Raw genomic sequence first — 27,617 nt, 5'->3', positions numbered from 1 at the left:
ACTTTAAGGGCTGCTGGCCTGATGGCTGGGTGCAGCTACTCTGGAGGCAGAAGGAGGAGGATCACAAGTTCAAGGCCAGTAAAAATTTTAAAAAGGGGACTGAGGCTGTAGCTCAGTGGTAGAGCACTCCGGGGTTCGGTTCCCCAGTACCACAACAAGGAGAAGAGGAAACTGGTGCCCTGGTGAAGAACTGAGCAGAGCGCGTGTTATTAGCCGTCTGTAATGGAGGGACAGGGTTTTACAGGAAGCTGGAACAGCACAGACAACACAAACAGGAACGCAGTCCCTCAGAGGGCCTCGAACAAGGGACCTCTTTAGATTGGCTCGCATCTCCTTGCCTTTAGGGAAGCCATCGCGGTTGCCAAGGCCCGGCTGCGCCCGGAAGACCCAGTTCTGAAGGACCTGTACCTCACCTGGGGAACCATCCTAGAAAGAGATGGCCACTATGCCGTAGCCGCCAAATGGTAAGCCCGGAGGGAAGAGTGCACCGAGCAGCACGGCCTCTGCCGCGATCAGGGCGCCACGAGGCTGGGGCGCGCGGGCGTCCTAAAGCCCGCTTCATGGCACTCCACGGTCCACCTCCTTGGGGTTTATAAACCACCGTAACGGGGCCAGTAGCAGCCCAGAAACACTTGATGTCTTAACCCTTCCAATGAGGAGGAGGGGACGACTCCCGGCCGAGGTTGCCTGTGCCCTGCGCTTGTGCAGCCATCGCTGCGCTGAGCCGCCAATCTCGGCCTCCACTGGGGCTTCCAGGGTGGGGCCGCAGAGCCGCTGGACAGAGCATGCTGCAGCTCAGGGCCCGGGTGGCAGAGCCGTACCCATGACACCGTGTTTTGGGTTCTTGTTCACACTGCAGCTATTTGGGGGCCGCTTCCCCTTACGACGCAGCCAAAGTCTTGGCCAAGAAGGGGGACGCAGCGTCGCTCAGGACGGCTGCGGAGCTGGCCGGCATCGTGGGAGAGGAGGAGTTGTCTGCCTCACTGGCGCTCAGATGCGCCCAAGAGCTGCTTCTAGCCAGGAACTGGGTGGGAGCCCAGGAGGCCCTGCAGCTGCACGCCAGCCTACAGGTGAGCCTGTCTGCGGTCTGCAGTGCTCGCGGGGCGGGTTCTGGGTCCTCTCCTCTCAAGTCCAGGTGGTGCACAAACCACCAGTTTTATCTTTAGAAGTGCCCAGGCAGAGCCAGGCGTGGTGGCACACGCTTGTAATCCCCGCGCTTGGGAGGCCGAGACAGTAGGATAGCATAGGTTCGAAGCCAGCCTCAGCTACTTGGTGAGGCTCCCAGCAACTTAGTGAGACCCTGTTTCCAAATAAAATAGAAAATAGGTCTGGGAGTATAGCCCGGAGGTAGAAAGCCTCTGGGTTCCACCCCCAGTGCCACCAAAAAAAGAAAAGAAGTGCCCAGGCAGCCCTGAAGTACTGTGGCTTGTCCTGGTGCCGTGGGCAGAGGAAGGGAAAACAGGCCGTTCACAGTGGTACCCACCTGTAATCCCAGGCCTTGGGAGGCTGAGACAGGAGATTCTCAAGTTGGAAGCTAGCCTTCAGCAACTTAATGAGACCTTGTTTAAAAATAAAAAGGGAAGCCGGGCGTGGTGGCACACGCTTGTAATCCCCGCTCTTGGGAGGCAGAGACAGGAGGATCGCGCAGGTTCGAAGCCAGCCGCGCGCACTGGCTTAGGAGACCCTGTTTCCAAATAAAAATGTAAAAATAGGTCTGGGAGTGTAGCCCGGAGGTAGAGGGCTTCCAGGAACCCCAGTACCACAAAAAAAAATAATAAAATGAAATGAAATAAAATAAAAAGGGAAGCCAGGTGTGGTGGTGCAGCTTGTAATCCCAGTACTTGGGAGGCTGACACAGGAGGATCGCACAGGTTCGAAGCCAGCCTCAGCTACTTAGTGAGGCTCTTTGCAACTTAGTGAGACCCTTTTTCAAAATAAAGAATAAAAAATCGGGCTGGGGGTGTAGCTCGGAGGTAGAATGTCCCTGGGTTCCATCCCCAGTACTGCAAAAAAAATAAAATTAATCAGAGCTTAAGGAAATTGCGACGTAGAGAGACACTTTCTGAGAATGACAAAATAAAAAGTGGAGGCAAAATAGTTTGACCTGGAAGGTGGTGCCACTGGTATTTGGGATGTGTGTGACTGGAGATTGACCCCAGGTCTGTCTCTGAACTATCCCCTCAGCCCTATTTTATTTTGAAACAGGCCTCACTAGGTCGACGAGCATCTCACTACTTGCTGAGGCTGTCCTCGAACCTGCACTCCTCATGTCTCAACCTCCCAAGTACTAGGATTTCACATGTGCACCACCATTCCCAGCTTTGTTTTTATTTTTTTACTTTGAAACAGGCTCTTACTAAATTGCTTGGGGTGTCACTAAGTTTCCGCGGCTGGCTTTGAATCTGCAATCCTCTTGTCTTAGCCTCCCAGCCTTAGGCTCAAGGCTGGTTTTGAAGGCTCAAGACCAGCCTCAGCATCTTGGCAAGACCTTTGTTTAAAATTTAAAAAAAGGGAACCGGACATGGCATGGTGGCGCGTGCTTGTGATCCCAGTACTTGGGAGGCTGGGACAGGATTGCAGGTTCACGGCCAGCCTCAGCTACTTGGCCCTCTGCAACTTACTGTGACCCTGTTTCAAAATAAAGAATAAAAAATAGACCGGAGATATAACTTGGAAGTAGAATGCCCCTTGCTTCCATTCCCAGTATGACAAAAACTAATAATAATAATTTAAAAAATAACTTTTTTGTGGTACCGGGGTGGAACCCAGGGGCTTTTCTGCCTCCGAGCTATACTCCCAGACCTATTTTTTGTACTTTAGTTGGAAACAGAGTCTCACTAAGTTGCTGAGAGCCTCACTAAGTAGCTGAGGCTGGCTTTTTTTTTTTTTTTTGGTGGTACTGGGGTTCCTGGAAGCCCTTCTACTTCTGGGCTACACTCCCAGACCTATTTTATATTTTTATTTGGAAACAGGGTCTCTTAAGCCAGCATGGCTGGCTTTGAACCTGCGCGATCCTCCTGTCTCCGCCTCCCAAGCGCAGGGATTACAAGCGTGCGCCACCACGCTGGGCTCACGCCCCGCTAATTTAAAAAATAATTTTAAAAGGGGCTGGGATTGTTGCTAGGTAACCACAAAGTAAAGAAAGACTCCAGGCCCTTTCTGTGCTTTGGCCTCGCCTCCAATCACTGCCGAGCCTCCTGGCGACGGCCCTGTGTGTGCCCAGGCGATCCCCAGCTGGGCTGCTCCGGCACTTGCAGCCTATTTTATTCAACTTCTTCAGCCCAGAAGTTGCGCCGGGAGAGACAACCTGAAGAGCCCGGCCCGTCTGTCCCCAAGCGAGCCACAGTCGCAGACAGCTGCCTTCTGTGCTGCTTAAGCTGTAGTGAGGGGGCTGTGGTCGGGGTCCTGTGTGAGGCAGTGTCGCTCGGGCCCCGGTGGCTGGCATCTACGATTCCGCCGTCGGCACCTGGGGCCTGTGCTGCTGCAGAGGGCAGGGATGCCGCAGGAGCCGGGGCGCCCTCCTGTGCAACGCTTTCCCCTTGTGGTTGCTAGAGTCAGAGGCTGGTGTTCTGCCTCCTCGAGCTACTGTGCAGGCACCTAGAAGAAAAGCAGCTTCCAGAAGGCAGAAGCTCCTCTTCTTACCACACCTGGGCCTCCAGCACGGACGGGCCCTTTGTGCAAAGAGTGACGGCGGCATGGCGGAGCGGCTTTGGCCTGGACACACCTGAGCAGTACCGGGCAGCCTTTGAGAAGCTGCAGAACATCAAGTGCCCGTCGGCCACGAGTAACACGCCCCCCAGACAGGTACCGTCTGCACCCGGGAAGACCCCAGACCACCCAAAGCCCTTTAGCTTTGAACTTAGGCTCAGTTCAGTGTTCCTTTTTTAAAAAAAGGTCTGAATCCAGCTGGGCGTGGAGGCGCACACTTGTAATCCCAGTACTTGGGAGGCTGAGACAGGAGGATCGCAGGTTCAAAGCCAGTCTTGGCAATTTAGTGAGGCTCTCAGCAACCTAGTGAGACCCTGTTTCCAAATAAATAAAATCGGGGTGGGGGTGTAGCTGGGAGGTGGAAGGCCCCTGGGTTCAATCCCCAGGACCAAACAAAGTCCGAATCCAGGTGTGGTGGCACATGCTTCTAGTACTTGAGTAGATGACAAGTTCAAGGCCACCCTCAGCAACTTAGCGAGAGCATTTCAAAATGAAAAGGTCCAGGGGTGGAGCTCAGAGGCACAGTGCCCCCTGGTTTTTGCGGTACCCCTGTGCCACAAAAAAATAATGAAAAATGTGGGAAAAAATAATATTCAGTTCACCTCAAAATCGACAAGTTCACATTTTTGTCATTCTTGCATCATAGATTTTTGGGGGCTTTATATATTCAGAGTTTTGTTTAGATAAAGAAGTGCAGTGAGGTTGGAGTCCCTCTTGCTCCTCAGCCCTGCTCGCTTCCCGGCTCCCAGAGGCAGCCCGTGACCTGCCATCCACGTTGTTCTGTGGCTTGCTTATTTCAATAGCCATGGTAAAATTATTCGTCTTTTTATTTTTATTTATTTATTTATTTATTTTGCAGCACTGGGGTGGAACCCAGGGGCATTCTACCCCCCAGCCCTATTTTTTATTCTTTATTTTGAAACAGGGTCTCAGTAAGTTGCAGAGGGCCTCAGTAAGTAGCCCAGGCTGTCCGCGAACCGCAGTCCTCCGGTCTCAGCCTCCCAAATGCTGGAATTACAAGCGTGCGCCACCACGCCCAGCTCGAGACCCTGTTTCAAAATAAATATATTTATTTATTTTGGCAGAGCTGGAGGCATAACTCAAAGGTAGCATGCCCCTGGGTTCAATCTCCAGTTCTGCAAAAAAAAAGAAATGAGGTGTCCACACAAATACTTGTACTTAGCATTTGTGGCAGCTTAATCCACAGCAGCCAAAAACTAAAAACTCAAGTGTCCAGCAGCTGGTGCGTGAGTGTGAGGCCGTGTCTGCCCATGCGGTGGCATACTGCGCTGCTCACGGTATAATGAACAAATACACTTAACATCAGTGAGTCTCGGGAAAAGGCCAAGCGCAGGGGCCAGGACGCGGCCGCAGGAGCGTGGCGCCGTCCGAGGCTGGGGGGCGGGCGGGCGAGGCCGCAGGGACAGCCGTGCTCCGCGAACGTGTCCTGGGCCTGGGTCTGGGCGCTAGCTGCAGACCTGTGTTTACCAACACTCAGCAGCTCCGCTCTCTGAAGCTGACTTCTCTCTTACTTTTCTTCCGTTTTTAGTTAGCTTTAGTTGTAGACACTCATATTGTAGTTGGGCGTGGCTGCGGCACTTTCCAGCCAGTGTCCGATGCTGCCGAGTTGCTGAGGGACGCCCGCCGGGTGGAGCTGGGGCCTGCGGGAGGCGGGAGGCGGCGCCGTCCCCGCGGTGCCAGTGTGGGTGCGGGCGCCAGGGCAGAGCTAATGGAGCCGCGCTCTCCAGCTCCTGCTGCACGTGTGCCACGACTTGGCGCTGGTGGTGCTGAGTCTGCAGCTGGCCTCCTGGGACGATGCCGTGCGCGCGCTGCTGCGGGCTGTGGTCCAGAGCTACGATGCGGGGAGCTTCACCGTCATGCAGGAAGTCTACTCGGCCTTTCTCCCAGACGGTGAGGGGCCCTTGTGTCTGCGCGGGCACACCCATCAGTGGGAACACACACCTCACTCGTGGCGTGGCATCGGGAGTACCACCTGACGGAGTTGGGCCGTGTTGCCCGGTGTCGGTAGGAGGTTTGAGTTCTTACTTGAGCCCGCAGGAGGCAGCCTGTATAACCGGCTGCTTCCTTTTCCCTGCCCACCCTCCTGCCTCCTACCCACTTTCCAGCCAGTTTAACAGGAAGAGAAACGGTAACGCATTCACAAGCCAGTGAGACTAGAAAAGCGCAGTAAAAAGGCAGTCTGAGCTCAGACTCCTCGCCGGAGGTGTTGGTGATCGAGGTGGGTCACATGGACCCGGCTTCACTGGGACAGATGAAGTCGCTTCTCGGTTATGCTTTGACTGACTCCTGGCGAATAGCAGTGAGATCGCTTCCCAAGCCAGGAAATACCCAGCTCCAGCTGGCGCCCGGGTGACAGACCCTGAGGGCAAAAAGCCAGCTTTGGGGAGACAGAAATACACAGCCCAAACCCTCTTCCTCCTCTCCCAGGCTGTGACCACCTGAGAGACAAGCTGCACGGCCAGCAGTCTCCCGCCGAGCCGGCCCTCAGGAGCTTGGAGGCCTTTCTTACCTACGGGCGTCTGTACGAGATCTGGTGGGCTCTGCCCAGGCCTTGCCCCGAGGCCAGCCGCTGGGTGAGGGCCGCTCACCCGGCCCCCTGTGTCGAGCATGGCGGACAGGCGGACAGTGCCGAGCAGGCTGCCCCCGAGGCTGCCGCTCAGCCAGAGCCCGGCAGAGGCCCAGAACCAGACTGCAGGCTCACGGAGGAGGGCCAGCGCGTGCTGAGCGCCTGTGGGGAGCTCCTGTCCGAGCAGCACGCCAGCCTGCAGGACGCGCGGAGGACTGTGGCTGAGGTGCAGGAGACGCTGGCAGAGATGATCCGCCGGCACCAGAAGAGTCAGCTCTGCAGACCCGCCGCCGGCGCTCCTGATGGCGAGGCTGCCCAGGAAGCTGAGCAGCCCCACGCCAGGCCTCCGAGCCCGTGGTGAGTGCCACGCCCAGGCAGCCGGGATGGGAAGCACCCGGGGGCCCCCGTGCAAGCTCGTACAAATAAGTGCACGGTGCTATTGATCAGGTCACTCGGAAGTGGCATAACGTAGTATTTAAGTTAGGCACAGACTTTGGGGGCAGACCCCACTAAAGGACCTCAGGCAAGTCTCTTGTTGCTGAGTGTCCTCGCCCGTGAATGCGGGCACCGGAGAGTGGTGCAGGCCTGCAGTCCCAGCTGAGGCGGAGGAGCACGGCCTAAGAGGCCAGCTCGAGCAACTTTGCAAGACCCTGTCTCAATAAAATAAAATTAAAAAGAGGGTGGAAATCGGGTGTGGTGGTGCATGCCTGTAACCCTAGTACTTGGGACACTGAGATAGGAGGATTGAGGCTCCAGGAAAGCCTCAGCAATTTATTGAAGTCCTCAGTAAGTTAATGAGACCCTGTTTTGAAATTTAAAAAAATCCAGGAGTGGTAGTGCATGTCTATAATCTCAATACTTGGGAGGCTGAGACAAAGGATCACAGGTTCAAAGCCAACCTCATAAATTTAGTGAGGCTTTCAGCAACTTAAAGAGACCCTATCTCAAAAAATAAAATAGGAGCTGGGTGTGGTGACACACACTTGAAATCCCAGCATTTGGGAGGCTGAGACCGGAGGATCGTGGTTAGCGGACAGCCTCAGCTACTTAGTGAGGCCCTCCACAACTTAGTGAGACCCTGTTTCAAAATAAAGTATAAAAAAATAGGTCTGGGAGTATAGCCTGGAGGTAGAAAGCCCCTGGGTTCCATCCCCAGTACCACCATTAAATAAATAAGTAAGTAAAATAAAAAATAGGGCAGGGAAGCCGGGTGTGGTGGCACATGCTTGTATTCCTAACGCTTAGGAGGCTGAGACAGGAGGATCACACAGGTTCAAAGCCAGCCTCCAGCGACTTAGTGAGACCCTGTTTCCAAATAAAGTATAAAATGGGAGCCGGGTGTGGTGGTACATGCTTGTAATCCCAGCATTCGGGAGACAGACTGGAGGATCGTGGTTCGCGGACAGCCTCAGCTACTTAGTGAGGCCCTTTGCAACTCAGTGAGACCCTGTTTCAAAATAAAGAATAAAAAATGGGGCGGCGGGGGGTGTATCTCGGAGGTTGAGTGCCCCTGGGTTCCATCCCCAGACCCACAAAATAAATAAGTAAATAAATAAAAGTAAAACAAAGTAGGTCTGGGAGTATAGCCCGGAGGTAGAAAACCCTGGGTTCCACCCCCAGTACCACCAAAAAAAAAAATTGCTAAGATGGGGTAAATTTGATGTTATATGTATTTTACCACGATAAATACAATTAAGGGGGGCATTACCAACGGCAAGGCATATGACCTGTATTTTTTTGTTATTACTAGTAAAGAGGAGGAAAATGAGCCCGTTTCTCTGCCTGAATTAACGAGAAGGCTTACAGCCGCCAACGAGCGCATGGCCAAGTTTCCCGACAGCGTCAAGGTGAGGCACACGTGGCTCCCATGGCAAAGCGCTGCTTCTCGAGCTCGCTTGACTGCACCAACTCCCTAACCGTCGCCTCCTTCCCGCCTCAGTGTCTGAAGTCTCCCTGTTGCAGCATCCAGCTATCTTTGGTTAGCCAGAGCGTTCACAGAGGTGAAAGTAGGCCAGCCGGGCGTGGTGGCGCACGCTTGTAACCCCAGCACTCGGGAGGCTGAGACGGGAGGATCGCGGTTCGCGGCCAGCCTCAGCTACTTAGTGAGGCCTCAGCTACTCAGTGAGCCCCAGTTTCAAAATAAAGAATAAACAATAGGGCTGGGGGTGTGGCTCGGAGGTAGAATGTCCCTGAGTTCTATCCCCAGACCTGCCAAAAAAAAAAGTGAAAGTCGAATTTTATCACAAGAGTAGCCTTATGCCACAGTCTTCAGAGGAGCCCAGTTCCATCTCTGGGAGGTAAGTAAAATTTCACTGCTCCCACGTATTTGGCAGCTTCCTGATGGCTGAGAACGCTCGGCTGTGGGTCTAGTGTAAGAGCAGCTGCATTTCTTAGTTGTCTTCAGTAGACATGAGGAGATTCTGTCGCTGCTAAGGGCCTCCCGCCGCCCAGCCGGCCCTGCCTGGCCTCGCTGGGTCCCGCCGTGCCGGTGGCTCTCTGCAGATGCTCTGCGCTCATCCTCTTGTCTCTTTCAGACCTGGTCCTTCCCCGACGTGCTGGAGTGCTGTCTCGTCCTGCTTCACGTCAGCTCTCTGTGCCCTGGCTGTGTGACACTGGAAACGCAGCGCCAGGCCCGGGAGCTCCTTCAGAAATACGGCAGCACGAACGCGTACAGAAGACACTGCCGGGCCTTCTGCACGGGAGCCCCGGGGCCCTGAGGAAACCGCCGCAGGATGCCCGGCACCCCCGTCTCTGCAGTCGCAGCCCACAGGCGTCCACCCACTCCCTCGCGTTCCCGGACGAGGGCCGTGAGGGTTACGCTGAATCACCTGTCTACCTTAGACGCCGGGATCTGGCGTGGGCCTCGGTTGTGGCTCCCTGCTGAAGAAGGATCGTGAAACGCTGCGGTAGCCGTTCACAACCTGCAGCGTGACCGCGCTCATCGCTAAAGCCTTACGCAGGTTTTACCCAAAGAGGAGAAACTTTTGTAACACCCAAAGTGTTATCTTCTTTAACACAGGCTACCTTTATAAAGATTTCACCTCATTGTAAACATCTCGTTCTTGTTGGAGATCCAATTGCCACGTTTTATGACGATTGGTATGGCTTTGTTTTTTATTCTCTTGTGAGCCTGGGCTCTCCCACCTCAACTCTTTCACAGACTAAAACCGGAGTGTGAGGTGGGCCTCGCTGATCATGTCACCTCTGCCCTGTCTGCCGTTGTGAAGTTGGACGCATCACTTACTAAAGCTTAGAGCAAAAATGACGACTCAGATCTGTGTCATCCCTTCACTTTTATAACACGTGACTGGTGATGCCGAGTATCTCAGGAAGAAACTGTGATGTCAGTGGTTTTGAATCTTTCTGGGGAGGCACAGAACCCTTGGGACAAAGCCACAGATGCTCCTTAGACCAGTGACCTCTCCACTACCCACATGGCTTCTGGCCCGCCGGGCTCCCACTTTACCATGATGAAGGCCTAAACACTATTTAATTATAAATGTTTTTTCTCTCTTCTTTGGTTATTTGAGCAGTTGAACACTATCAGAGAACGGTCTGTGTAGTATTCAGTAGCTGAGCTGGGAAGACCAACACACTCTGGTGGGGCTGGGAAGAGGCCTCACCCAGGAACTCGGCTGCTTTGAGATTCACTGTGAAGGCCTTTCTGCTCGAGTACCTACTTTTTCAATTAACTCCTAAGATTGAGATTGTTGTGAGCAACGAGAATGAAATTTATTAACGGGAACTGTCAAGGAAAGAAAAGGCTTGAGAGGTAGTTTGTAAAGACATTTGCCTGGCTTTAGTGCTTAAAAAAATGCTAAACCAAAAAAGGAAATATTGTAGAATTTAAATCCTCATACTTCTTTACACATTTAAGTGTGTGTGTGTGTGTGTGTGTGCGCGCGCGCGCTGAGGGTTTAACCCAGAGGCCTTCTATCGCCAAGCTATATCCCCAGCCCTATTTTATTTTAATTTTTAAACAGTCTTACTGGGCTAATGAAAGTCCTGCACCACTTGCTGAGGCTGTCCTTGAACCTGTGTTCCTCCTGGTTCAGCCTCCTTTTCTCAGGACTGGGATTAGAGGCTGCACCACCATGTCCCACTACAGTTAAGTGAACTTGAAGAAGAGGGTGGCTTGGGCTGGGTGTGGTGGCGCACGCTTGTAATCCCCACAGTTGGGAGGCCGAGACAGGAGGATCGCACAGGTTCGAAGCCAGCCTCAGCTACTTAGGCTCTCAGCAACTTAGTGAGACCCTGTATCCAAATAAAACATAAAATAGTTCTGGGAGTATAGCCGGGAGGTAGAAAACTCCTGGGTTCCATCCTCAGTACCACCAAAAAAAAGAAGAAGAAGGTGGCTGGATCCTAGGGGTGGAAATCTTGACTGCAAAGATAAAAATGAGCGTGGCTACGTGCCCAGCTGGATAGCCCAGAATCCGGTAAAATGAACACAGAAATAAGTTTATTCCCTCCTGCTTGGTTAAAAAACAGTTATTAAAATAGAAATTCTAAATTCTTGTGATTTACCAACGCCAGGACCTGTGAGTAGAATAACCCTGCACACTCCGCAGTGACTTGGGGGGACCAACAGCTACTACTTATCCTCTGCAGGAAACGGCCCGGTAGCAAAAGAACAAAGATGACTCGATTTCCTTTTTTTTTTTTTTTTTTTTTTTTTTTGCGGGTCTGGGGATGGAACCCAGGGACATCTGACCTCCGAGCTACAGCCCTTGTGCTATGTTTTTATTCTTTATTTTGAAACATGATCTCACCAAGTTGCAGAGGGCCTCACTAAGTAGCTGAGGCTGCCCGCGATCCTCCGGCCTCAGCCTCCTGGGTGCTGGGATGACCAGCGCGCGCCACACGCCCGGCTCAGTTTCCTTTTAAATTCCTCTCCTAATTCCCATACTGTACATTGTACTTGTTATAATTGGGATAATTATCACTTTATCCCCCTAATCAACCACAGTGAGTGAATCAACCACAGTGAACCAGAATGGCAGGCGCTAACCCAAGCTCTCCCGGTGACTTTCTGCTATCTCCCCTCACCTCCACGGTGGCCACCCAGGAGCTCTAACGCTCACCACAGATTCCCCGTTCTTCCTCTAGCAATGGCTACTCAAAATTGCAAGTCTGATTTTATCAGTCCCCTTCCTAAAAACCTTTCGGTAGCTCCCCTTGGCTCTTGGGGAAAAGCTGGAGGTCTCTGCTGCCAGAACCCGTCAACCTGTGCCCTGGGGCTTGTCCACCTGCTTCCTCTGCACATCCTTTCTAAAAATCCCGCTCCCAACCCGTGTCTTAACACCTTAGAGTTCAAATTGTATTGGGTGAATTACTGTCTGGCAACACAGGTAGATTGTAAACTTCCATGAAGGTAGAGATTACCTCCTCTATGTACTGTTTGTTACTAGTGCTATTTAAGAGTATAGTATTTAGCAGGTATTTTTGGTGAAAATTTACTGAAAGAATATTAAAATAATGATAGCTTGGACTTAAAAGAAGTGCTCTAAATTGACTTCATTCACACCAGCACTGGATGGTGGAGTCAACCCTACCAGCCTGAAGGGCCCTGGAAGCCAAGAATACCCGACAGGTTTTTTTGTTTGTTTTTTGTGGTGGGGGTGGAACCCAGGGGCTTTCTACCTCCGGGCTATATACTCCCAGACCTATTTTATACTTTATTTGGAAACAGGGTCTCACTAAGTTGCTGAGAGCCTCACTAAGTAGCTGAGGCTGGCTTCGAACCTGTGCGATCCTCCTGTCTCAGCCTCCCAAGCGCGGGGATTACAAGCCTGTGCCACCACGCCCGGCTTATCCGACAGTATTTACAGGGTGGAATTACACCTACGTGACCCCCCTTTAGACCCCCCTTTAGCACGTCTCTGAGGACAACCACTTACCCAGCCAGCCACACATGTGCTCATGGACAACGCAAAGTTCTCGCGCCATCTCCTACCTCTCCCAGGCAATGACCAGACCCCACTCAGCACCTGAGTTCCGCGGCCCTTTCCTCTCAGCATCTCTCCTGATAGGGTGATCTGTCCTCAACTGTAGAAGAGACAAATTCCATCTCCCTTAATCAGAATTTGGAAGGGCACCTGCATTCAACACTATCCAGCATGTCGGGACACCTCGGCTGAGAACCACTAACTACAGCTTTCACCATTAAACCAACCAATCAATATCTCCAAAGTGAGCCTCCCAGTCGAATTCTACAGCACAGAATTTGAGCACAGCGGCACACACCTGGAGCGTGAGCTGCGCAGGAGTAGGAATGCAGCTTTAGCTAGGAGCCTAGGTGTTCAAGGCTAGCTTAGCAACAAGAACCCTAATTCAGAAAAGTTGAATTCTGCCGGGCGTGGTGGCACACGCTTGTAATCCCAGCATTTGGGAGGCTGAGACTAGAGGATCATGGTTCGCCGCCAGTCTCAGCTACTTAGGCCCTCTGCAACTTAGTGAGACCCTGTTTCAAAATAAAGAATAAAACAGCGCAGAGAGTGCAGCTCAAGGGTCGAATGCCCCTGGGTTCTGAACATCCCCAGACCTGCAAAAAAAAAAAAAAAAAAAAGTTTATTGCTATACCAGACTTTTTTTCTTTTTCTTTGCCAAACTAGGAATTGAACCCAGGGTCATTCTACCTCCAAACAACACCCCCAACCCTATTTTTTCTTTGACTCTATTTTGAAACAGGGTCTCACTAAGTTAGGGAGGGTCTCATTAGGCTGAGTCTGGCGACAAACCTTCAATCCTCCCATCTCAGTACTCGGTTTACAAGTGTACACTACTATGCCTTGCTTATACCAGACCAACAATTCCACACTTTTGTGCCAATAGAAAAGGCTGGAAATAAAGTCCTGAGCCAAACCTGGGATGTCTGAAGTTCAGTAGACCCTAAGAACTCCACTGATAAGCTAATCCACATTCTACGTAATTTACTGAAAGAAGTTTTGTGTTTTGGGGGTTGTTTTTTATTTTGGTGGTACTGAGGATTGAACTCAGGGGCATTCTACCTGAGCTACAGCCCAGGCCTATTTTTATTCTTTTGAAATATGGTCTAAGTAGCTGAGGCTGGCCATGAACCTGCGATCTCGTCTCAGCCCCCCAAGTACTGGGATGGTACTCCCAAGTACCATCAGACCAAATGGAAATTAAAATTAAACACTTGCCGGGCACGGTGGCGCACACTTGTAATCCCCGCGCTTGGGAGGCGGAGACAGGAGGATCGTGCAGGTTCGAAGCCAGCCGTGCGCGCTGGCTTAGGAGACCCTGTTTCCAAATAAAAATGTAAAAATAGGTCTGGGAGTGTAGCCTGGAGGTAGAAGGGCTTCCAGGAACCCCAGTACCACCAAATAAATAAATACATAAATAAAATTAAACTTTCTAGTAAGGAGTAAGTTTCTTAGTTTAGGAATAAAACTAAATTTTTCCTAGTAAGGCTGGACCGTCGGGATGTGTGGGAGACAATTCCATTTACACAGTATTCGCTAAAACCTTCCTACCAAAGTCTTTTTGCTTTTTATCCTGGGGATGGAACCTGGGGCATTCTGCCTCTGAGCTACACGCCCAGCCCCACTTTTTATTCTTTATTTTGAAACAGGCTCTCACTGAGTTGCAAAGGACCCAAGCAGCGGAGGCTGGCCCTGAACCCGATCCTCCCATCTCAGCCTCCCAGGTGTGTGATTACAGCGCGCGCCACCACGCCCGGCTTCAGGACATCTTGTATTTCAGTCGACTGTGAAAGAGAAACCTTCCCGTGTCACACCATCCTCCAAAGACCAAACCTTCATGCCAGTGGTTAAAAAGAATCTTTATTTTACAAAATTAAAAACATAAATAGTATTTACAAGCATCTTAAATACCAGCTTTTAATACTTGACATACTTGAATCATTTCAAATTTCGTTTCTCATAAGCTTTTAAAATGCATCCGCCACAGTGAGTTACCAATTTTTATTTTAACCATTCCAAAGGAGTTTTTGGTTTTTTGGAACTGTCCATTCTGAAGTCATTCAAAAAGACACAGTGTAATTTTTAAATGACTAGTTTTAAAAACAAAGTCCTGAGCGTCCTATCTCCTCTGAGGGACAATGCTCTAAGAGCTGTCTCTCGACCAGACCCCTCGACTGCCCTGATCAGAAGTAACTGCATTTCCAGGCTCGCATTCGTGGGACTCGTTTACTCCAGCTCCGTACGTGCTTGGGCTTGTGGGAGGGAGAGGAGAGCGGCGCGGAGCACAGATGACCACCGGGCCCCCGTCACCGCACGCTGGAGCCGGAGACCCGAGACCTGACAATACGTGCGGCCCTCGGGATCGAACCCACCAGATGAGAACTTAAAACGACGAGGTGACGCGTGCGTGACGAGGACACGACGTCGGCGCGCAGTGGGCCGCGCGCCGCGCTCTGGAGTGTCGGGATGGAGGGCAGGCAGGCCGAGGTCGGCGTTCAGTGTCGGCACCGGGCAATTCGTTTCCGCACAGCAGCACACAGGGAGGGGCTACGGAGTGTGAGAAAGGCCGACGGAGTCAGAACAAGGCGGAGACTCCAACCCGCTTCCCAGGACACCACTGTCTGCCTGAGTCCCTGGGAGCCCTCAGCTCCGCTGAGGGTCACAGCAAGAATCTTCATCAGAGATTAGCAACAAATTTAAAGAAAAAGAATGACAACAGGTAAGAGTTATACACATTTTACTAGTTTGTCTCAGACTTGGCCTGGAGGTTTAAAAGGTGTCAAGTGAGCCAAGGGTGCTGGTGGCGGGAGGCGACCGGAGGAGGCGTGGGGACGAGGGAGGGAAGGCCTGCTTACAATCAGAGCGAATCCCCTCCTCTGGACCTAAAATGAAGACAGCCTTTGTCTTCAGTAAAACAAGTCTTTCTGCTCAAGGCAGACGTGGGTACAGTCTGCTCCCAAGAAGCGTGTTCTCCTGGGGAGAGCAGTCGGCACCAGGGCGGTAGCACCGTGTGAGGCCAGGCCCGCGCAGGCGTCACTGCTGCATGCTGTTGATAATCGCCAGGATGCTCATCTTCTCCTGGGCAGAGTCCATGTCCTCACTCTGCTTCTGGGCCACGCCCGTGCCTAGGCCGTAGAGCCGCCCGCAGTACTTGGCATCATCGATGCTGTCCTCAAAAAACAACTGCAGGACAGAGAGAACGCGGCGAGTGAGGCGGGGGGCTCGGGCTGAGCGCTCAGCCCCCGCCGGGAAGCGCCGAGTCTAGGGAAAGAGGCTCAACTCAGCAAGGAAGGCCTGCCCTTCCCGCCCGGCTGGCGGCTCCTACTTCCTATGAATCCTTTTACTCCCAAGATCCCTGTGGCCGCTGTTAGCACAACTGCGCCTTCCCTTTCACAGGCAAAGGAACCGCTCCGAGCGGCTCGGACGCAGGCTAACCCTGCGACCCCGACACGTCCGTCACGTAAGCCCCGGCTGCTGACACGCGGCTGTTACAGGAGTGGGGCTGGACGCGGAGCTGGCCTGACGCCCCTGGGGAGTCTTTACTCGCAGGGTGTGGGGCAGCAGCACTGGCCAGCAGCACACCGCCCTCCCCGCCAGGCCGCCACACCCCAAAGCGTCTCGGTCCAGAGTCACCCCGCGTCCTACGGGCAGCAAAGTCCTCACGTTTGCTACGGCTTGGGTCTCAAATGCCCGCAGCAGCCCGAAGGCCACGTTGAAGCCGGGTTGCCACCTCCGCTGCTCCTGGGGCTGGCAGAACCTTTAGGAGGTGGGCCTGGGGAAGGGAGTCAGGAGGTGGCTGGGGGCTGCCCTGGCTGACCGTCCCTTCCTCAATCTGCTCCAGCTGTGAGGCAAACACACCCTCTGCGCTCCTCAAACAGAACTGCGAGCCGAAACAAATGTCCCTCTAATCTAATGATCTCAGGTACTTTACAACAGTGGAGAGTTAGCAAAAAAACGGGTACGAGAAGTGAGGTCATCGCTCTGACTGTTCCTCAAAATGTGGTTCAGAAGCCTTGGAAACAGTTTATGGGAGGGCTGTGGAAGAGTTTGGAGAAGCAGGATAGAAAAAGCCTAGAACACAGCCGGACGCGGCGGCGCACGCTTGTCATCTCAGCATTTGGGAGGCTGAGACAGGAGGATCGCACAGGTTCGAAGCCAGCCTCAGCTACTTAGTGAGGCTTTCAGTAACTTAGACCCTGTTTCCAAATAGAATATAAAAAAGGTCTGGGAGTATAGCCCAGAGGTAGAAAGCCTCTGGGTTCGAACCCAGTACCACCAAAAAAAAAAAAAAAACCAAGAACACAGCCGGGCGTGGTGGCGCATGTTTGTAATCCCAGCATTTGGGAGGCTGAGACAGGGATCACAGCTCGCGGACAGCCTCAGCTACTTAGTGAGGCCCTCTGCAACTCAGTGAGACCCTGTTTCAAAATAAAGAATAAAAAATCGGGCTGGGAGGTGTAGCTCGTAGGTAGAATGCCCCTGGGTTCAACCTCCAGCATAAATAAATAAATAAATAAATAAATAAATAAATAAATAAATAAATAGGGCTGGGGGTGTAGCTTGGAGGTAGAATGCCCCTGGGTTCAATCCCTAGTTTGGTTAAAAAAAAAGAATTAGAGGAGCTAAGAACGTCAGCTTCACCCTGGACTTGAGCACGCTCAGGAACACTTCAGAGATCTGGGTCCACTTGAAACAGCTTCTTTTGCCTTTCAAATTACACTTGTAGGCAGGCGGTAGCACACCCACACATGGAATCCTAGTACTTGGGAGGCTAAGACAGGAGGATCACAGGCCAGCCTCAGCTACTTAGTAAGGCACTCCATAACTCAGTGAAAGTCTGTTTCAAAATAAAAGAATAAGCCGGGCGTGGTGGCACACACTTGTAATCCCCGCGCTTGGGAGGCTGAGACAGGAGGATGGCACAGGTTCAAAACCAACCTCAGCTACTTAGGCTCTCAGCAACTTAATGAGACCCTGTTTCCAAATAAAGTATAAAATAGGCCTGGGAGTATAGCCCAGAGGTATAAAAGCCCGTGGGTTCCATCCCCAGTAGCACAAAAAAAAAAAAAAAAAAAAAAAAAAAAAAAAAAAAAAAAAAATTGGGCTGGGGGTATAGCTCGGAAGTAGAATGCCCCTGGGTTCCATCCCCAATATCTCAAAGAAGAAATGATATTTGATATGTTAGCAGTCCATAATAAATAAAAATACTGCTTTCAAAGTAGCCATCAACTTCCCACAGCAGCTATAATGTTCAATAAAGAGCCCGCGAAGTTGGCCAGCCGCCTGGCCTTCAGCAAGGTGGGTGCCAATCCCGTCGAGACCGCCATCCCCGAGCCCCACACTCAGCGGCGCTTACCTCTTTCATCCTGAAGAACGCCATTCCTGTCAGCAGTGAGTCTGAGCCTGCCTGGTGCTGCCTTCCGACTCTCTGCAAATCCAGCTGATCGGCCACTTCCTGCAGGCCCCCCTGGAGGAGAGGAGGACCATAGCACACCCGAGCGGCCCGCGGACTGCGGCACTGCTGGGCGGGCCGCTCGCTGCAGACCTCGGCCCCCGTCTCTGACTCTTCCCTCCCAGTGACACGCTGCGCTACATTCGGCCTTTTGCTCCTTTCTTTTCTACAATTTTTTTTGCCACACTTCAGCCCTTTAAAATCAAACTCTTTGTTTTTTATGGGTTTTTTTTTTTTTTTGCAGGTCTGGGGATGGAACCCAGGGGCATCTGACCTCTGAGCTACACCCCCTGCCCTGTATTTTATTCTTTTACTTTGAAGCCGGGTCTCACTAAGTTGCGGAGGGCCTCACTAAGTAGCTGAGGCTGTCCATGAACCGCGATCCTCCGGTCTCAGCCTCCCGAATGTTGGGATTACAAGCGTGGGCCACCATGCCCAGCTAAAATCAAACTCTTTAGAAAACAAAGTTGACAAAATGTTAAGTGCCAATCCAATTTTCTTTTTCTTTTTTTTACTGTACTGGAGCTGAGCATTCTACCTCCGAGCTCCACCCCAGCCCTATTTTTTATTCTTTTTTTTTTTTTTTTTTTTTTTGAAACAGGGTCTCACTGAGTTGCTGAGAGCCTCACTAAGTAGCTGAGGCTGGCTTCGAACCCGGGCGATCCTCCTGTCTCAGCCTCCCAAGCGCGGGGATGACAAGCGTGCGCCACCACGCCCGGCTGCCAATCCAATTCTAGACAGCAAGTCTTTTGTCAACATTAGGGTGGTGACTTCTTGAACATTCTAGGTAAGAACCTCTCTGCGACTCTGGGACAGCAGCGAGCCTATCCATATTAAACTGCACAAACACCTCACGCTCCCGACTGCATCACTGGGCTCAGGGCCTCAGCTGAAGAATGCCTACCTTAGGGTGAAAGGAATAAAGGCCTGCCTTCAAAGCCAGGTTACATGCGAACACAAGTACCACACAAACCTCTGTGCAAAGCAGCGCTACACCCCACCGAGCAGAGCGCTGGCACCCAGCAGGCACTTGAGAATACACACTAGCTGGGCAGGCAGCGCACGCCTGGAATCCCAGTACTTGGGAGGGTGAGACAGGAGTATCGCAGGTTCAAGGATAGCATCAGCAAATAGTGAGACTCATCAACCTAGCAAGACCCTGTTTCCAAATAAGAAATAAAGTTGGCTGGGCGTGGTGGCGCACGCTTGTAATCCCAGGCTTGGGAGGCTGAGACAGGAGGATCACACAGGTTCTCAGCCAGCCTCAGCTACTTAGTGAGGCTCTCAGCAACTTAGTGAGATCCTGTTTCCAAATAAAATATAAAATAGGTCTACAGTATAGCCAGGAGGTAGAAAAAGCCTCTGCGTTCCAACCCCAGTACCACAAAATAAATAAGTAAATAAATAAACAAACAAACAGAGTGCATCTAGGTTCAATCACCAGTTAATGCCCCCCCCCTCTCTCACACACACACACACACACACACACACACACACACGTCTACTTTGTGGGGCGGTTTCTCTGCTAAACATAAACACATTGCGTACCTTGAGATTCTTGCAACTCTTCATCAGGTATTTCACATCATAAATGGACGGGAAGAAAAGGTTCAAAATATGAAAGAATTCATGCTCTTCTTCTGGCAAACGGGAGTCTGTAAGCAACTTGACCATGTAGCCAAAGTCATAGCCACTGCGAGGAGAGAGAAGCGGAAGGTGAAAGGCGCAGACCCCAGCCCCGGCTCAACCGCGTCCTCAGTCTTCCAAAGCAGAGGCCGCTGGAATCTTAGCTCTCTTTCAAGTAACAACATCTAATGTAACACACACAGGAGAACACGAAGATTTATAAGTATAGACGCGATGCATCAGAAATCCAAAAGTACTCAAAAAGCAAAACACGTGTCCTACAGGGATCTGCCTCTGGATACCCGAGAAACTCCAGCCCAGGTTCACAGACAAGCGAGGCCTGGCCCACCCCGGCCCTTCCTGCCACCGGGATCTATGCTAGCGACGGCCACGGGCGGCCCAATACCGTGTGAACCTGGCCAGAGTAAGAGAGCACCATTTTAACTTTAACTACTGCTGATGAGCAGAAGCCGAGATGGCGGCGGCAATCACTGGGAACGCAGCCCCGTCCCAGCACAGCCCAGAGCGAGAGGCGTAGACGCTCTGTGCGGCCGACCTGTGGAACGAGAGCCACTTGACGTTGTCGCAGAGGACCACTCCCGACGTCATCAGCAGCTCCGCGAAGTGCAAGGTGTCGATCCCTTCCTCCTCGTGCTTCTGAAACTGCAGGCCCGAACTGGCAAGGAGGTCTATGGAGTCCTGGGAGTACATGTCCTCTCTGAAAAGTAATGTGCGCTCATCAGCGGGGGGGTCAGGAAGCAGAAGCAGCACACAGTAACATGGCCATCTCCTGAGGATGGCAGCGCCCGAGCTCTTGAAACGCTTCTTATAACTTAAAAACTGATCACTCTGCCAGGCGTGGTGGCGCACGCTTGTCATCCCAGCATTTGGGAGGCTGAGTCAGGAGGATCGCGGTTCAGGGCCAGCCTCAACTACTTAGTGAGGCCCTTTGCAACTTAGTGAGATCCTGTTTCAAAATAAAGAATAAAAAATAGGCTGGGAGCAGGGCATGGTGGCACACGCTTGTAATCCCAGCACTCGGGAGGCTGAGACAGGAGGATCGCAGTTTGCGGGCAGCCTCAGCTACTTAGTGAGGCCCTCTGCAACTCAGTGAGACCCGGTTTCAAAATAAAAAGAATAAAAAATAGGGCAGGGGCTGTAGCTCAGAGTTCGAACGCCCCTGGGTTCCATCCCCAGACCCGCCAAAAAAAAAAAAAAAAAATAGGCTGGGGGTTTAGATCAGAGGTAGAATGCCCCTGGGTTCCTTCCCTAGTCTCGAAAAAAAAAATTGATCGTTCTTCCCAATATTTCAACAAACATGCAAAATAAGATTATCTTATTTGGAAAATGGGATCTTCATTAAGACTAAATTTTCTAAGGATAAAAGAGCCAGATTATTATAATCCCAGTACTTGGGAGGCTAAGAAAGGAGGATGCCAGGTTCACAGTCAGCCTCAGCTACTTAGTGAGGCCCTCTGCAACTTAATGAGACCCTGTTTCAAAGCAAAAAAATTGGGCTGAGGGTGTAGCTCAGAGAAGCCCCTGGGTTCAATCCCCAGTTCCGCAAAAAAAAAAAAAAAAAGATATACTAACTAGCTGTTTAAGTAACATATATATATATATATGTTAACAAATAGCATATATGTTAACAAATAACAGAAAATAAAAACAATGTTCCTATACTGCTACCACACAGAAATAACACTTTTTCCAGCCTCTTTTCTCTACCTACACATGTAATAACTACATCCTTTTATCTCTGTGTTATAGATTAACTTCCAAAATCAATAATTGTAACACATTCTTTGTAACTGGCATAATGGTCCACTATAAAGATATATTCAAAGCTGGGTGTGGAGGCTCACTCCTATAATTCCAGTACTTAAAGGCTGAGACAGGAGGATTACAAATTCAAGGCCAACCTCAGCTAGTGAGAGTCTCAGTCTAGGAAGACTCAGCCTTAAAACAAAACAGAAAAGGCGGGCGTGGTGGGCACGCTAGTAATTTCAGTGTTTGGGAGGCTGAGATAGGAGGATCGAGGTTCATGGACAGCTTCAGCTACTTAGTGAGGCTCTTTGCATCTCAGTGAGACCCTGTTTCAAAATAAAGAATAAAAAATAGGGCTGGGGGGTGTAGCTTGAAGATAGAATGCCCCTGGGTTCCATCCCCAGTACCAAAAAAAAAAAAAAGGAAGCTGGGCACAGTGGTGCACACTTGTAATGCCGATACTTGGGAGGCTGAGACAGGAGGACCCCATGTTCAGGACTAGCCTCAGCTGCTTAGTGAGGCCCTTCACATCTCAGTGAGATCCTGTTTCAAAATAAAGAATAAAAAATAAGGTTGGAGGTGTAGCTCGGAGGTAGAATGCCCCTGGTTCAATACCCAGTACTTTTTTTTTTTTTTTTTTTTTTTGCGGGTTTGGGGATGGAACCCAGGGCATTTGACCTCCAAGCTACACCCCCTGCCCTATTTTTTATTTTTTATTTTTGGTGGTACTGGGGGTGGAACCCAGAGGCTTTCTACCTCTGGGCTATACTCCCAGACCTATTTTTTATATTTTATTTGGAAACAGAGTCTCACTGAGTTGCTGAGAGCCTCACTAAGTAGCTGAGGATGGCTTCGAACCTGTTCAATCCTCCTGTCTCAGCCTCCCAAGCGCAGGGATTACAAGCATAGGCCACCACGCCTGGCTTTTATTCTTTATTTTCAAACAGGGTCTCACTTAGCTGCAGGCTGTCTGCGAAGCGTGTTCCTCAGGTCTCAGCCTCCCAAATGCTGGGATTACAAGCATGCACCACCACGCTCGGCATGCGATGCCACTTCTGGTAATTATTACCTGTTAGGCTCCATCCCTACGTGGCTCTGACTGTAGCTGCTGGAGCAGGTGCAGTAGTGTGGCTCTGGTCTCCATGTTCCTAATGACTATTCTTTTTTTTGTGTGTGTGGTACTGGGGGTGGAACCCAGGGGCTTTTCTACATCCGGGCTATCCTCCCAGACCTATTTTTTATACTTTATTTGAAAACGGGGTCTAGCTGGGCGTGGTGGCACACGCTTGTAATCCCTCTGCTTGGGAGGCTGAGACGGGAGGATCTGCAAGTTCGAAGCCAGCCTCAACTGGCTTAAGAGTCCCTGTTTCCAAATAAAATATAAAATAGGTCTGGGAGTGTAGCCCGGAGGTAGAAGGCCCCTGGTTTCCATCCCCAGTACCACCAAAAAATAAAAAATAAAAATGAAAATAGGGTCTCACTATGTTGCTGAGAGCCTCAGCTTCCTTCAAACCTGCGTGATCCTCCTGTGTCAGTAGCTGAGGCTTCCTTCAAACCTGCGTGATCCTCCTGTGTCAGCCTCCCAAGTGCTGGGATTACAAGCGTGCGCCACCACGCCCGGCTGTCCTAATGACTATTCTAAGCATATTTTCATGGGCTTATTGGCCACTTCTATGACTTTTCTGGGAAAATGTCTCTTCAGATTTTTTGTCAATTGTTAATTGAAGGGTGGAGGGATTCACGCGTGCACACACATACAAAGTGACCTTTTTTTTTTTTTTTTTGGGCAGTACTGGGGATGAAATCCAGGGGCTTTCTACCTCCGAGCTACACCCCCAGCCCTATTTTTTTAGTCTTTATATTTTTTGAAACAGGATCTCACTGAATTGTGAATGGCCTTGCTAAGTAGCTGAGGCCGTCTGCAATCCGGGATCCTACAGTCTCTACCTCCCGAGGGCTGGGATTACAAGTGTGCGCCACCACGCCCGGCCCACACCAAACAACATTCTACCCAAGCTACACGCTATACCCCCCAGCCTAATTTTATTTTCCGTTTTGAAACAGGATCTCACAAAGTTGCTGAGGGTATCACAAAATCGCTGAGACTGGCCTCAACCTGCCATCCTCCTGTCTCAACCTCTCAAGTCCTGAGATTACAGGCATGCAGAACCACACCCAGTTTCTATCCTGCTTAACAGCTCAGTCCAACATCTAGCTCAGTTCGGTGGAAACAAAACTTAAAATTGGTAAAACCTGTTACACGTCAGAGCCCGCACTGATGTCGCAGAGGCAAGAATAGCACTGAAGAGGCTCCAGATACCTACGTGAGGTTGAACTTGAAGTTGAACTGCCACGTGTTGATTCCAGAAGGATATTCTCCCTTCTCGTTTGTGAACGTAAGGCCCAGCTGGATAATTTTTAAAAGGTCAACATTGCACCGCAGAAGCTGATATTGATAATCTATGGAACTACGAAATTCACCAATTGGTCTCACGACAACACCTGGAAATTCTGTGTCCTGACAAAGAAGAAAAGTCTTTCATCATAAACTGTTAAAATCAGTAATTCATAAGTACAAGTTTACCTGGCTGTATTAAAGTTACATAACAAGCCCCATGTCTGGACATAACAATCTTTTGTTTTTTTTGACAGTACTGGGGATGGAACCCTTCTACCTCTGAGCTACATCCCCTAGCCCTGTGTTTCATTCTTTATTTGGAAACAGGTCTCACTGAGTTGCAAAGGGCCTCACTAAGTAGCTAAGGCTGGCCGTGAACCACAATCCTCAGCCTCCGAATGCTGGGATGACAAGCGTGCGTGACCATGCCCAGCTATAAAATCTACTTTAAGCCGGGCGTGGTGGCGCACGCTTGTCATCCCAGCATTCGGGAGGCTGAGACCTGGAGGATCGCGGTTCGCAGACAGCCTCAGCTACTTAGTGAGGCCCTCTGCAACTCAGTGAGACCCGGTTTCAAAATAAAGAATAAAAAATAGGGCAGGGGGTGTAGCTCGGAGGTCAAATGCCCCTGGGTTCCATCCCCAGACCCGCAAAAAAAAAAAAAAAAAAAAAAAAAAATCTACTTTAAAATGTCATCTTAAGCCAGCATGGGAAGCGCGTGCCTGTAGTCCTAGCATTTGAGAGACTAAGACAGAATTACAGTTCAAAGCCAGCTTCAGAAACTTAGGCTCAAGCAACTTGGCAAGACCCTATTTCCAAATAAAAATAAAGTAAGACTGGAGGTGTAGCTCAGAGGTACAATGTGCCTGGGTTCAAACCCCAGCACTACACTCACACACATACACACACACATATACACACAATTATTTAAAATAGCGATCATAAACTAGACGTGGTGGTGCTTAGGAGGCTGAGACAAAGAGGATTGTAGGTTCGAGGACAGCCTCAGCAAGTAGCAAGACTCTGATCAACCTAGAGAAACCTTGTTTCAAAATAAGAAATAAAAGCTGGAGTGGTGGCCCACGCTTGTAATCCCAACATTCAGGAGGCTGAAACCGGAGGATCGTGGTTCGCGGACAGCCTCAGCTACTTAGGCCCTCTGCAACTCAGTGAGACCCTGTTTCAAACTAAAGAATAAAAATAAAAATAGGGCAGGGGATGTACCTCAGAGGTCAAATGCCTCTGGGTTCCATCCCAGACCTGCAAAAATAATTAATTAATTAATTAAAAAGAAAAAAAAGAAAACAATCAGGCTGGGAGTATACCTTGAAGATAGAATGCCCCTGGGTTCCATCCCCAGTAAATTACACACAAAAAGACTAAAAGGGTTCTGAATACCAGCCTAACAATTCCATGCTACTCTTTTTTTTTTTTTTTTATGGTACTGGGGATTGAACCCAGGGTTGTTCTACCTCTGAGATACACCCACAACCCTTTTTATTTTTAATTTTGAAACAGAGTTTCACTAAGTTGCTGAAGCTGGTCTTGAACCTGGGATCCGCCTGTCTCATCTTCCCAAGTACAGGGGTACAGTACCACAAAAAAAAAAAAAAAAAACAGGGCTGGGGGTATTGCTCGGAGGTCAAATGCCCCTGGGTTCCATCCCCATACTGCAAGAAAATAAAATAAAATAAAAAAATAAAGCAGGAGTCACAAACTTGAAGCAACTAACTAAAGGGATAACGTGAGCTGGCTCCAAAGGCAGCCACAAGCGTGGGCTCTGGGCGAGGCGGAAGGCACCGGAGGCCACGGCCACGATCGCCTGCCCCTGTCCATCCACCCGACGCGCTCGGACACGTGCGACACACCTGCCAGGTCCTCCCATTCTTCCCAGAGATGCCAAAAATCTGGAATTGAAGTAAAGTCTCATGACTTTTAAATGGGGGCACAAATTAAAGAAAAAAATCAAGCACTGTAGAGTCAGTCACCCATCCGTGGACAGATGCGCGCTCCGGGCTGACGCAGCTTCTGCTCTGAGAACTTTCAAAGTTATATCACAAAAAATTCGAAGCTCCTAGAGGTGCCACCCTCCCCAGACGTCCAGACGTCCACCGTGTTTACCAACCACGGCTTTCATCGCTTCTTTCCAAGACCTCACAGCAGACCGCGGCCCCGGCGGAGCACTGACCATGGCAATGTAGCTGTAGCTGAGCACGACCTCGCGGATCCTCCTCATCTCCTCCTCTAGGTTGCTGGCCCACACCTCGCAGATGACCTGGCTGTTCTCCACGAGTGCCGCCGGCATCCTGAGCGCGAGGGCGACGCCGCCTTCTGTGAACTGCGGGAGCCGGACGTGCTTGCTCCAGACTGAAAAGCAGATTCCAGATCACGGAAGTGTGCTCAGTAGTGTAAGACGTCAACACAACAGCGACACCAAAGCGATCTTTGAATATAACTTCATTAGTTTAAGCTAAAAGGTTAAAACCAGCATGTTTATTCTCCATTTTATGTTGAACCTCATTTTATGAGGAAGCTTGCTTCTGGCGCACACACACACACACTTCTTCAACCTTAAGAAATTAAAGCTGAACCTGGCACAGAGGCTCAGGCCTATAATCCCAGTACTTAGAAGGCTGAGACAAGAGGACCACAGGTTCGAGGACAGCCTCAGCAAGCAGTAAGCCTTTTCACTAATCCAGGAAGACCCTGCTTAAAAAAAAAACTAGAGCTGTTTATTTAATGGTATTACCATTAAATAAATAAATAAAAAGAATTAAAGAAAAAAGAAACTAATGTTATTGAATTTTGCACAAGCTACCCTTTGGCACAGAATTGAAAACACTAAGCTGGGCATGGTGGCACACACCTGTAATCCCAGTACTTGGGAAGCTGAGACAGGACTGATTGTAGGTTCAAAGGCAGCCTCAGCAATTTAGCGAGACTCTGCTTCCAAATATTAAAAAAAAAAAAAAAAAAATAGGGCTTCTGTATAGAGGCAAAGTCCCTGGGTTCAATTCCCAGCACCACCAAAAAAATAAAAAATTTCAAAAAATTTAAAATTAAAAAGAAATTATTGTTGAGGTTCTGGGGATTGAACCCAAGAGCATTCTATCTCCGATCTGCACCCCTAGCCCCATTTTATTCTCTTTTTTGAAACAGGGTCTCACTAAGTTGCGGAGAACCTCACAAGTAGCTGAGGCTGGCCACAAACCTGCAAACCTCCTGTCTCAGCCTCCCAAGTACTGGGATTACAAGTGTGCGCCACCACGGACCACCTCAACTACTTAGCGAGGTCTTTTACAACTCAGTGAGACCGTTTCAAAAATATAAAAAGACTAAAAATGGGCTGGGGGTGTAGCTCAGAGGTATAATGACACTGGGTCTCATCCCCAAGTACCGCAAAAAAAAAAAAAAAATAGGGTTAGAAATATAGCTCAGAGGTAGAACAAACCTCCCCCCCAAAAAAACCCAAGTTCAATCAAGTTGAAAGGAAAGGGGAAAGAACAAATGAACTGCCCCAAACCAGAGTCTTAGCCTCTGCAGACTAGAGACTCAAACAAGCCAGGTGCAGTGCAGTACCGTGTATTACAGACGCAGTACCAGTACTAGGGAGGCTAAGAGAACTGCAGCTCGAAGCCAACCTCAGCAACTTAGCAAGACCCTACTTCAAATTGCTTTTTAAAAATGGGGGATGGAAGCCGGGCGTGGTGGCCACGCTTGTAATCCCTGCGCTTGGGAGGCGGAGACAGGAGGATCGCGCAGGTTCGAAGCCAGCTGCGCTTAAGAGACCCTGTTTCCAAATAAAAATGTAAAAATAGGTCTGGGAGTGTAGCCCAGAGGTAGAAGGGCTTCCAGGAACCCCAGTACCACCAAAAAAAAAAAAAAATGGGGGATGCAAAGGTGTAGCGCAGAGGAAGAACACCCCTGGGCTCAAGCCCCAGGAACAATGAAGACTAAAATCAACCTTGTCCATAAATATGGCCGTATCCATGACTTTCACATCACTTTGCAGAGACCAAATCACCGAAGCCTTTTGTGTATCTCGTGTGTGTTTTACTGGAGACTGAACCCAAGGGTGTTCTATCTCTGAGCTATATCCCCAGCCCTATTTTACTTATTTTATTTTGAAAC

At 50.2% G+C, this 27,617-nt stretch overlaps 2 protein-coding genes across 3 annotated transcripts in view; one reads left to right on the top strand and one right to left on the bottom strand.

Annotated features, from left to right (window-relative positions):
• Positions 1-9,012, top strand: part of GEMIN5 (gem nuclear organelle associated protein 5) — a gene marked incomplete at both ends in the record, with an annotated part of 47,486 nt that extends 38,474 nt beyond the window's left edge. Inside the window, 7 exons of the mRNA XM_080698620.1 lie at positions 345-464; positions 860-1,070; positions 3,553-3,804; positions 5,457-5,619; positions 6,157-6,652; positions 8,046-8,142; positions 8,830-9,012. Of these exons, the coding sequence (XP_080554746.1) occupies positions 345-464; positions 860-1,070; positions 3,553-3,804; positions 5,457-5,619; positions 6,157-6,652; positions 8,046-8,142; positions 8,830-9,012 (1,522 nt within the window). The remainder of the gene's footprint in view (positions 1-344; positions 465-859; positions 1,071-3,552; positions 3,805-5,456; positions 5,620-6,156; positions 6,653-8,045; positions 8,143-8,829) is intronic.
• Positions 9,013-15,276: 6,264 nt separating this feature from the next.
• Positions 15,277-25,791, bottom strand: CNOT8 (CCR4-NOT transcription complex subunit 8; the record flags this gene model as incomplete). 2 transcript variants are annotated; one of them, XM_080699435.1, is made up of 6 exons in its annotated part: positions 15,277-15,426; positions 17,600-17,710; positions 19,244-19,388; positions 19,878-20,039; positions 23,413-23,606; positions 25,675-25,791. In XM_080699435.1, the coding sequence occupies 6 exons, from the start codon at positions 25,789-25,791 to the stop codon at positions 15,277-15,279; spliced, it is 879 nt and encodes a 292-aa protein (XP_080555561.1). The 2 variants fall into 2 exon arrangements, with proteins under 2 accessions (XP_080555561.1, XP_080555562.1); XM_080699436.1 differs by lacking the exon at positions 19,878-20,039.
• Between the last annotated feature and the right edge of the window lie 1,826 nt (positions 25,792-27,617).

Source organism: Muscardinus avellanarius (genome assembly GCF_963383645.1).
Source record: "Muscardinus avellanarius genome assembly, chromosome: 7".
Taxonomy (NCBI): Eukaryota; Metazoa; Chordata; class Mammalia; order Rodentia; family Gliridae; genus Muscardinus; species Muscardinus avellanarius.
The sequence above is the reverse complement of the archived record's forward strand: the minus strand, read 5'-3'. Positions and strand labels throughout refer to the sequence as shown.